Below are 10,487 nucleotides of genomic sequence, written 5' to 3'. Positions count from 1 at the left end.
GACTCCTGTGCTGTGCTTCCTGCCACTTACCTAGCTCCTAGCTCCCCATGCTGGTCCCCTCCCCCTTCCCCTTCCCCTTCCCCGCCCCCCTGCCATCCAGAGGTCTATGGAAAGCCGCTGCCTCACAGCTCCAGAAAGCCAGCCCGTCTCTGGAGTGTCATCGTAAGATGAAATGATCTTTTCTACGCAATGTGTGGAACTTGGCTCACTCACTTTTGTCTCAGCCTTCGTATGAACCTCCACTTAATCAACCCCCAGAGGTCTATGGAAAATGGCTGCCTCAAGGCTCCAGAAAGCCAGCCGTCTCTGGAGTGTCATCATAAGATGAAACGATCTTTTCTACGCAATTTGTGGAACTTGGCTCACTCACTTTTGTCTCACCCTTCGTATGAACCTCCACTTAATCAAACTTGGTTTTCTTCATAATAAGTGTTCAAAAATGCTTTTCTTCAAGACATTTATGATCCAAACTGGCATTTTCTCCCTGAGGCTCAGGAAACTCTACAGCATCTTTCCTGGCAGGTGGCGGTCTGCACGCAGCATCACCCCTGTTCCCCTGATGGCCCGGGCCACACGCACTCTGCATCTCACATAAAGTGACCGTGGCCGCCGGTCCCTCAGGGCAGGGGCTCAGGTGGACACGGCTTTGTTCTCTGGATTTAAGATGAGCAACGGGCCCAAATTTAGCTCAGCTGGAGTTAATTGTAACGCAGCAATGCCCCCAAGGATCTGGTCAAGGGTCCCGGCCCTCTGGCCTCACCCTGCACTCTCCTGCCCCCGCCTATTAATCCTGTCAACCCCAGGGCCCCGAGCTCCCCTTTATGAAGGGTCACGCGAGCACTGCGCCTGAGGGAGCCCCTGGATTATGACAGGGGAGCCTGGGAGACTGAGGATGAAGTCAGCCCAGGCAGCCAAGGGAGCAGAGTCACTGAACACCTCCCGGGACAATGATGGATGTTATTGCCAATGACTGCAAAAGCCGCCAGAGGTATAATGTCGCCAGCTTTTCACAGGCTCCAAGATTTACCCGACAAGACAAAAAGCTTGCTTTCAGCACCACCAGAGTTACCAGGGAACCGTTTTCCTCCTTCTCCTCCAAGCAGCAAAGTTCTGAGAATGGAACAGCTATTCGCCACAATTTTCCCCCCAACTGCCATCCATGATGTTTTAACAAGATGGGGCACATAGAACTTTCGGTGAAGTACCCAGTCATTTCACAGAGATCTGCTCTGCGCTCCTCCGGATGCTGTGACTGTGTTAGCACTTACGTTGCTTTGCCCTCTGCCTTTGCTGGAGTACACGCCGGCCTGCACCCAGCACCCTGACCTTGAGGGCAGGGTCGCTCTTTCACTCCTCCTCGTACTTTATATTGTGGCAGAGATGACCAGGCACTCCTCCCTGTTAGATGAGCTGTTCTATTCTTAGTGGCCAAATATCACTGGCAAGTGGTATTTCTCTAAAATCTTAAAATTAATTTTAGGGCTTTATTCAGATGTTACATAAGATTTTTATAAGTCAGATTCCCAGAAATCTGGGAAGGCTCTAGACCAAAAAGACCATGTCATGGGCTGCTGGTATTCTCAGTGGGGGCTCCTGAATTCTGGCTCCTCCCCCTGCCCCGTTTTCACTCGCCAAGGCGATGGTTGAGCCGTCGGCGGCAGGATGCGTCTCAGACAATCCCTGGTAATCCTGGTTTTTCTCCGCTGACGTCAGCTCATCACAGACACTGAGGGAAGTCTTGAGCGTGCCGAGGTTCAGCATGGGGGCTCGCTTCAGAAAGCCTGGGACTTAACACCTGTGGCTGTCATTTCAAAAGGAGTCCTCCCAAGGCCTTCGTTTTCTCACGGTCCAGTTTCCTCATCTGTAAGATGGGGACAATGAAGCAGCCCCCTCCTGGGTGGTCCTGAGGAGCGAGGCGCAGGCTGGCCGTCACCACTCCAGTGAGAAGACCTGGCGATCCGGGGTGAGGTTACTACTGCTCCCTTACCATGATGAGGGTTTTGTTTTGTGTTTTAAAAATCACACACAGTCTCTTTTCCTGACCTTCCTTTTATAGCCCATTACTATCTCCTGTTTCTAAACCAGCCTCAACACCTCCTTCCATGGCCTGTTACCAGTTTTCCTTTCTAGCAGAGCAAACCAAAAGCAATACTATTACTGTTTTTAAACACTGCCCATTGCCCCTCAGTTAGAAGCCGACAGTGTATCCGTGAGCTCCCATGCTGTGTCTCATTCCCCTTCGCATTGCTCCCTTCCCGTTCTCTTGAGAAGGAAGGAGACTCCTCCTGTTCTGAACAGCTCTGGTTTTCAACCTTTCAAACCGGACAGACTGTGAAATGACACCAGCAGAGCAACGCCTTCCCCCTCCGTCCCCCCTCCCTCCCTAACTACCTGCTCAGAGATTTAAGCTCTAAAGCTCAATTCGGGCTCCAAAAGCTGCTGGCCTTCGTCTTTTTTTAGGCTGGAAATAGGGTGCAGATGCCCGGGATTTGGTAACAGGCATGGTTTTGGTGCAGCAAAGCCATTTTCAGTCCCATCAAGTTTACAGAGGAGTAGCTGATTATTTTGAATAATTAAATGGTGTCGGAGCCAGCTGTGATGAATAGCACTGGGGTCTCAAATCATAAATAATTGAGAAACTGGAGTTGCATTTGATCATCCTGATCAAATTCTGTTCTCTAGAGGATAAATGTTTGTCCTGAATACCATCAACATTGTTAAATGCCTCAATATTCTCGCTCAGTCATCCAGCCAACAGCCAATTGAACTAAATCACTAGAACACCACACACAGTTGCTGCCCTCATGAATACAAAACGTGTGACTTTAAAACATGTTCTCTGCAGCTGAAGAGGCTCCTTTTTGGGTAAGGGTTAGGGACATTACATACTTGACATGTTTTTATTTGTTCCACGAAACACAGGGCTGGGCAGGGTAACATTGCTCTACCACCTCTGCTTTGATTCCGCTCAAAACACAAAACAAAACAGACCCTAAGAGAAAGGCTTTCTGTGACACGAGTTGTTGCTGTCACTGCCTGGGGATGGCCTTCGGGACTCGGAACCTGCAGAGAGGGCTCTGGCACTATTGCTATTGCTCATCCTCCATGCGGAATAACCACACCTCGCAGCTGTGCGGCTCGAGAGAACCTCAAAGGCTTGCCTTCCATCCCTTCATCTGATCCTCATGCCCGTTTGTGAAGAGAGGTGGCAGGTTAGCATCCTCATCATCGTCTCCATTTTCAGGAGAAATGAGACAGAGGGAGGAACGGACTTGCCCAGAAAGCTAGCAGACAGCTGAGCTGCCATGAACACTTGGCCTCCTCGGCACAGCGCCTGCTGCCAGGGATGTGCCTAGCCCGGCGCCTCGGTGGGGAAAAGGGCAGTCTAGTCTGTTTAATCGCTCCCATCGCCACCCTGTCACTGTGAACTGGCAGGGACCCCAGAGCTGGCAGGCGGCTGCGCGCTGCGCGCTACCTTCTTTGCTGCAGCCAGTGCTGGAGCCAGATGCCTGTTAGCGGCTCCTCTCCCAGGATTCCTGGTCCAGGCAGCACCCACCTGCGCAGGCCTCCCTCGCCGTGACCCCAGCACTTTCAAAGATGAAGTCAATCACTCATTTTCCCCAACTTTAGGATGTAGGTGACACTGGTGCCATTTTAGAAAGGAGGATGCTGGGATCAGAGACGCAGTGACTGGCCCAAGGGTGGCACAGCTCATTACGGGTGGAGCCAGCATCGTGATCCTCAGATTCCAAATCTGCAGGCCCTGCCACAGCTGTGCACCCTGGACATCCCCGGTGGGAGCGGGGGGTGGGGAAGCCCTGTGCTTGTGGTGGCTGCCGCCCACTTAGGATTAAAGTGAAGACGGAGCCCGAGTTCGCCTTTCCACCTCTCAGCCTGTTCTTTCACGGAAGTGCATGTCGGGGACATGTGACACCTAATTTTTATTCAGGAAAGAATGCCTGTGATAATGTAAGTGTAAGGAATAAAAGAAAACGATACACGATTTCTGCTTTCCCTGTGGTTATGCTTGAAGTCCATGCATTTCCGGTTTACAAAAACCCCTGGAAAATGAGAATGAGGTCTCTGGACACTTCACTCTGAAACATACCTCAAAATCCTCGGAGAAGCCGTGCTGGTTATTGGAATAGAGCTCCCCGATGTGTTTCACAAACTGTTTGACCGGGATGGCCTCCATGTCATCTGGGAATAGAATGACAGTCAGAGTCACCACCTATCTCCGCAGAACAAGCAGCACCGGTAAGCGGGGCAGAGGACAAATGTGTAGTTTTCGGAAGGAGTGACACCACGTGTCACCTGGAATAGATGTCCTGAGACAAGCATCGGGGTTCACTTTCCGTTAGGGCCTCGCTGCGATTTTGAATGTTTATGGTTAAATACAGTTTTTTAAAAAGATGCATCATACAAATCACCTCTATTCGTATAGTCAAGGCAATTTACATAGTCAAATTGCCACATACCCTTAACTAAAGGTCTGATCTTACCAAGGGTACCTATTAGTCAAGACATTTTATCACAACCTCACTGGTTGTTTTTTTTTTTTATTTGCTATTCAATGGGGCCCAGCTTGAAGTTGGGGCGATTAAGTTCTATTTGCAATCTCTGCAGGCTAGGCAATCTACAGACACCATTATAGATAGATGCCACGTACAAGCCGCCTTAGGTTTTTTTTTATTTGCTATTCAATGGGGCCCAACTTGAAGTTGGGGCGATTAAGTTCTATTTGTAATCTCTGCAGGCTAGGCAATTTATAGACACCATTACAGATAGATGCCATGTACAAGCCGCCTTAAGGTTCAATGCCATCTATGTTAAGTATTCAAGATTTTAGTTCAAGACAGCTGTGTCCACACGATGCCAAGTCATCAGTTTGGCTGAAGTAACGGGAGTTTTTTGGTGCCGACAGCCTAGGTATGGATTCAGGAAGAATCCGCGTTCCCATTTGTTTTGTTGTCACTCCACGAGGGTGCTCTCAGTTCCTGACCCATGTGTGCTTCAAGCTGCTTTACCCAGATCCCGGCCATGCCTGAGGGCCCCGGAGAAACTGCCACGCCCCTCGAACCAGAGCTCCCCAACCTCTCCCCTCCCCCACCAATATTTCCTTTAAAAAAGACTCCGCTGAATTTGAGATAAACAACAGACATGACATTTACTTTATTCAGAGTGAAAGATCTTTGGCAAACGCACAAACATCTAAACTGCCACAGATGCTTTTCTTAGCAAAGGGTATGAAGATCTGTATGTGTAAATGGGTCCTACTTTGGCAAGAATGTTAGAGATCCGGGCCTGACAATCTGATTTCCCTTCATCTGGTGACAGCTAACATGGACGATGTCATTCCTCCTCTCTCGAGAGAGAGAGCAAAGCTCCAGGGTGGCTTTTTGCATCTATTGACATTTTCAAACTTGAATCATTCTTACGCGGAAAATAGCATCTCTTATAGTTCGTTTAAGGAAGGTGATTTATGTGTTCATACTCCAAACTGCTTAGCACAAGAGATGCTGCTTGTCAAACAGGTGCTGCTCTGTAAGCACACATTCCTTCTGTGTGAACAATTAAAGACCTAATCATTTTAATAGGCCACCTTACAAAAAAATTGCCAAGTTATTTACCAATATTTCAGGATTGAAGCTGTTCATGAATATGCAATCACGTTGCATGCCCAAGAAATCTATAGCTCCGTGATGATGTAACCGGCATTAGCTAAGTAAGCAGAGCCAAAATGTTTCCCCAGAATATTTAGCAGAATGCACAGTTAAAAAAATGTTTCCCACATTATCTGATCAGTTCGCTTAAAATGTTCAGAAGTAAGCAAATTCTAAAATAATGATCAAATGGCAAATAAGTTAGCTTGGGTTGAAAAAGGGGTTAATTATGTACCAAATTGGAGAGTCTCTAAAATATTAACCCAAGAATAAGCTCATCTTCAAACAAGAGGCAGAATAAGTGAGCTGGCATGCATCTAGCCCCTCAAACGCTCCCGGACACAGACTCTAGCATTTCTCTCCTGTTCACTGTGAAATGGGACATTCCTGTTTCCAAGGGAGAGTGTCGTTGTTAATAGTGTAATAGGTGGAGGACAATGACAGGTTAGGACTGTAGATTCCTAACAAAGTCATGGTGCCGTGACCGAGCACATGGACTAGTTCAAAATAAGAAAAAAACATGTTAGCTTTAGAGCTATTTTACTCCGCAAAGGACAAGCCACAGCATTTTAGAGGTCACAGCCTCCCTCAAGTCATTAAAACCATGCTTTAATGTTAACAGGCCTTTTTCCCCCTGCAAAGTGCTCATCTGTAACATCCAGGCTAATGCCATCCATGCCCAGGAACCAGGCTGCCCGCTGCCCTGGAGCTCAGCACGCTCATCCTGGCAAGAGATGACTCACTAGCCTCTCCAATTCGCTCCTTTATCCAAGGAAGTCTACCCACTCTCCTCGGGTTTCCAGGCATCACCAGAGACACCACGAAACTGGCAGACAGACAGACAGACAGACACACATAGACACACACACACAAACACATATATGCACACACACAGGCGCACACCCCACATGCACGCTATACTGGCCACCGTCAGCTACCCAGATAACACATTATTTGTCTCTTAATCAAGACAAATGAAACAGAGGGGGCATAAATCTTGTTTCTTGATATTAAGATGAATATAAGGCTAGGACTAATTGGAAGTCCTAATAGTTTCCCTCTTAAACAGTTTTTCTATTAAATGTCTTTCAGCACGAGCCAGATAATTATAAAATTGCTGTTTCCAGCAGAAGGCCAGGCAATCAGGGCATCATCATCACAGACCTGAGCTGCTCGATTTTCATCTGGACAGACCCCCTGTTCCAGGAACACATCCATCTGAAAGATGTTATTGCCACCAAAACATCTGAGTTTCATCAACGTGTGCAGAGAATATTAGGCAAAGCCATGGACCAGGTGCTTTCTGTGCCCTTGTATGTAGCACATGCATTGACATGTATGGTTTGCACACTCATCTTAGAGTGGAGAGACAAGCTCAAAAGATTAACTGAAGGCTGCAGTATGGCTGCAAAAGCTGGCCACCGACCCAAGGCCCAGACGCTCCGGCTCGGTGAGACCCGGTATGTCAGGGCAGAGTGAATGGGAACCCCCGGCTGAGGCACTGACTGAGACCCAGGACTCAGCCAGAGGGAAGTGGGTGGCCTCTGCCCAAGGGAACCTTTGTGTGGGAAAGTGAATGCGGGGACTGCATTTAACCACATGGTGAAGACAGGAGTGCCAAAGGGATGGAGCTGGTGGCTCAGGTGAGGGTGCCTGTCCCTGATGCAGTGAAGGCTCAGGTGAGGGTGCCTGTCCCTGATGCAGTGGTGATGGGGGAGAAATGGAGACCAAGAGCTGAGTGGAATCCCAGTGAGGATGCTCGCACTAAACACCTGCCACACAGGAGATGGTTACGGCCTGAGGCAGTCGGTATAAAGAGAAGGCAGCCGCCATTTATCAACCCTCATTGGCTGCCAGGGACTGTGCCACATGCTTTTTCATAGATTTATCTTCGTAACAACTAGGCAAAGGGGACCTTGTTATCCTCCCATCACACACAAGGAAATCAAGGGGACTTGTTTCTAGTGACACCATCACTCAGTGGTAGAGCTGAGATTCGAATGAGGTGCCCTGAGCCCAAACCTGCGCTCCTATGCACCGAGGTTCACTCTCCAAGCCCCACGGCCGCAAGGAAAAGCGAGGCATGAGAACAGCTCAGCAAACCTGGGGAAACGGTACTTGATGATTTTGTGCCAAAAGTTTTACTTACTGGCTTTCACCTCACAAAGGTATATTCCATTAGGCAAAGATGGGGCTGCTACTGTCATCGCGAAAGCGCCCCACTATAAAGTGTTTGAGAGCCTGCGGCAAATCAGCACCGCCCGTGGGCCTGCTATGATTTGATACTACTTATACCGTTTCCCAGGTTTTAGCCCTTTGTGGTTGGAACTAAAGCGGTAGGAAGAGGCCTTTTATTTTGGCCAGTCGGCAACAAAAGCCCCGTGGACCACTCCTGAGGAAGTTGAGATTGACCTCTGGTTTGCAGGCCCCGAGGGCAGGGGCCAGCGCCTCCTCACAGAAGGTGCCCAAGCTGAGAGTTCTCAGGAGGAAAAAGAGGGCGGAGTAGCGTGACCGCAAACGCAGCACGGGGGGAAATAAGGAAAAGTGGATTTGAACACACAAAGAAAGCTGGTTCCAAAACCTGCGGCCAGGTCCCTGTTGTGCTCACACGTTCAAGGCCATGGGGGGGGGGAGGGGGGGACGCGCCTGGACTCCGTCTACGCTTCTAACCGCTCGCCTGTGCTGAAATTGCTGGTCATCAAACACAAGTGGAAAACCTTAGCTTTCCTGTCGGCAGTTTTTGGTGTGATAGTCGAAAGGAAATACCAGCCACCCAGGGGGGCACTGCCCAGGCCCAGCCTGTGAGTCAGTGACCTCGTGCAGCTGCCCTGCTGCCCGCCACGGTGACGGACACGCCCGAGTACCTGGCACAGAGGTGTGTGGGGGGGTGCCCACTTCTGTGCGACTCCCCTTCTGCCTCTCTAAAATGGGGGTAATGACAGGACCGAACAGAGAGTCATGGAAAGTGAACCAGATAACAGAAGTACTTGTAAGAGCGCTGGGCCTTTAGCAAATACGTCATCACTGTGATTTACTGTTCCGTGCTAATGGCTTTATGCGTATGACCCCCTGAGATCTCGGGGGCTGTCACCACCTTCCTTTAATAGATGGGAAATGGGCTCAGAGACCAAGGTGCTGAGCCAAGGATGGGGTCAAAGCTGACCCCTTGGCCGGCTTCTTCCACTGAGAGACCCCTTTAGACCTTCAACTGAAAATACATGGTCAGCCCTGAGCAGTGGTTAGAGCGTTTGCCTGTGCACCAAAGGGTCGAAGGTTTGATTCCTGGTCAAGGACACATACATGGTTGCACCCATGGGGGTGCGTGCGGGAGGCAACCAATCAATGTGTCTCTCTCACATCGATGTTTCTTTCTCTCTCTCTCTCCTCCTTCCCTTCCTTCCACTTTCTCTAAAGATCAATGGAAAAAGTATCCTTGGGTGAGGAGTAACAAAACAACAAACAGGAAAATACATGGTTAGAGAGGGCAGAGAACCCAGCAGTTAGCTGCCTGGGCTGCCTGCGGCAGGGCTGTTGAACACATGTTCCTGCTTGCTTGCTCGGGCAGGTGTGTGGGTCTATCATTACCATTCAGAGTCCAAGGGGCTAAGTCACTCACTCGGTGATCACTCTCTGTCACGTTCATGTAGCCCGTAGTGGTTCCCTCAGCCCCATTCCAAATTCCAGCCAAACCTGTCCGTGGGGAGGAGAACCTACAAAGTCCCAGCACAATGGTGGCCGAGGTCACTCCTGCTCGGACCCTCCCCAAGGCCATGTCCCAGGACCGGGCTGTGAGCAGACAGCGTTACCCGCTCCTCTAGTGGACGGACCTCGAACGTAGGAACGCAGTGTCCTTCTTGCCTCCCCCTGCACCCCAAGGCCACGCTCAGGCCTCGCCGTGCCGGTAACACCTCTGTATCCATTTAGGAAGATACGGCAACTATGAAACACGAGGATGTTACCAAGATTTCAGTCCCCGAGTCAGAACACAAGTGGATTTTTGTCCGGGCTCTCAGGAGGCAAGGAGAGTTGGGAGATTGGAACATTTTATTTCCTGCCATAAAAAGAAATCTCTTTTCATTTGTTACACAGTGAAGTCAATAAAGAAAGGCTTCCTTATAGTCAAAAGACCAATGAATCTTCTTTGGAGATAATCTCTGCATAAATAAAATATGCCAACAAGGTTGGCTTAGACTGCACGTTTAAAACCCTTTTATATGCTGGCATCCTGCCGAAGCCGGGGACCTTCCATTAAAGTCTGTTTTAACTACCGGAGAGGCACGAACCATTTCTAGATTTCTAAGCTACTGGCTAGCAACAACATTTTGTACTGTAATGCTCTTTGTAGAAAGTGAGATTTTCTAACTTCCAGAGAAAAGCATAAGCTAAGTTCTGATTTTAAAAAGCTATATATGATGAAAGTGTAAAGGAATAAGTAATATAATATAGTGAATAGCCCCACCAGTATGGCTCAGTGGTTGAGTGTTGACCCATGAACCAGGAGGTCACGGTTCAATTCCTGGTCAGGGCACATGCCCAGGTTGTGGGCTCGATCGCTAGTAGGGGTGTGCAGGAGGCAGCTGATCGATGATTCTCATCATTGATGTTTTTATCTCTCTATCCCTCTCCCTTCCTCTCTCTGAAATCAATAAAAACATAATTTTAAAAATTAGACCCAATTTTGTAATGGAAAATATTATTAGGAAAGTCAAGTACTTCATTTCAAAGAATGATACAGTTTCCAAGGGGTAATATAAATGGCTGGAGGGCAGGAAGTCCAGTTTAATGTGAGAAGTAAAATATTGCCCAGAAAATGAGGCAAATGTT

General features: G+C 48.9%; 1 protein-coding gene across 1 annotated transcript in view; it reads right to left on the bottom strand.

Moving 5' to 3' along the window:
• PTPRG (protein tyrosine phosphatase, receptor type G) overlaps positions 1–10,487 on the bottom strand; it is a 531,589-nt gene that overhangs the window by 30,216 nt on the left and 490,886 nt on the right. Inside the window, exon 17 of the mRNA XM_015558213.1 lies at positions 4,109–4,200. Within this exon, the coding sequence (XP_015413699.1) occupies positions 4,109–4,200 (92 nt within the window). The remainder of the gene's footprint in view (positions 1–4,108; positions 4,201–10,487) is intronic.

This window comes from Myotis davidii, unplaced genomic scaffold (assembly GCF_000327345.1).
Source record: "Myotis davidii unplaced genomic scaffold, ASM32734v1 scaffold189, whole genome shotgun sequence".
Taxonomy (NCBI): Eukaryota; Metazoa; Chordata; class Mammalia; order Chiroptera; family Vespertilionidae; genus Myotis; species Myotis davidii.
The sequence above is the reverse complement of the archived record's forward strand: the minus strand, read 5'-3'. Positions and strand labels throughout refer to the sequence as shown.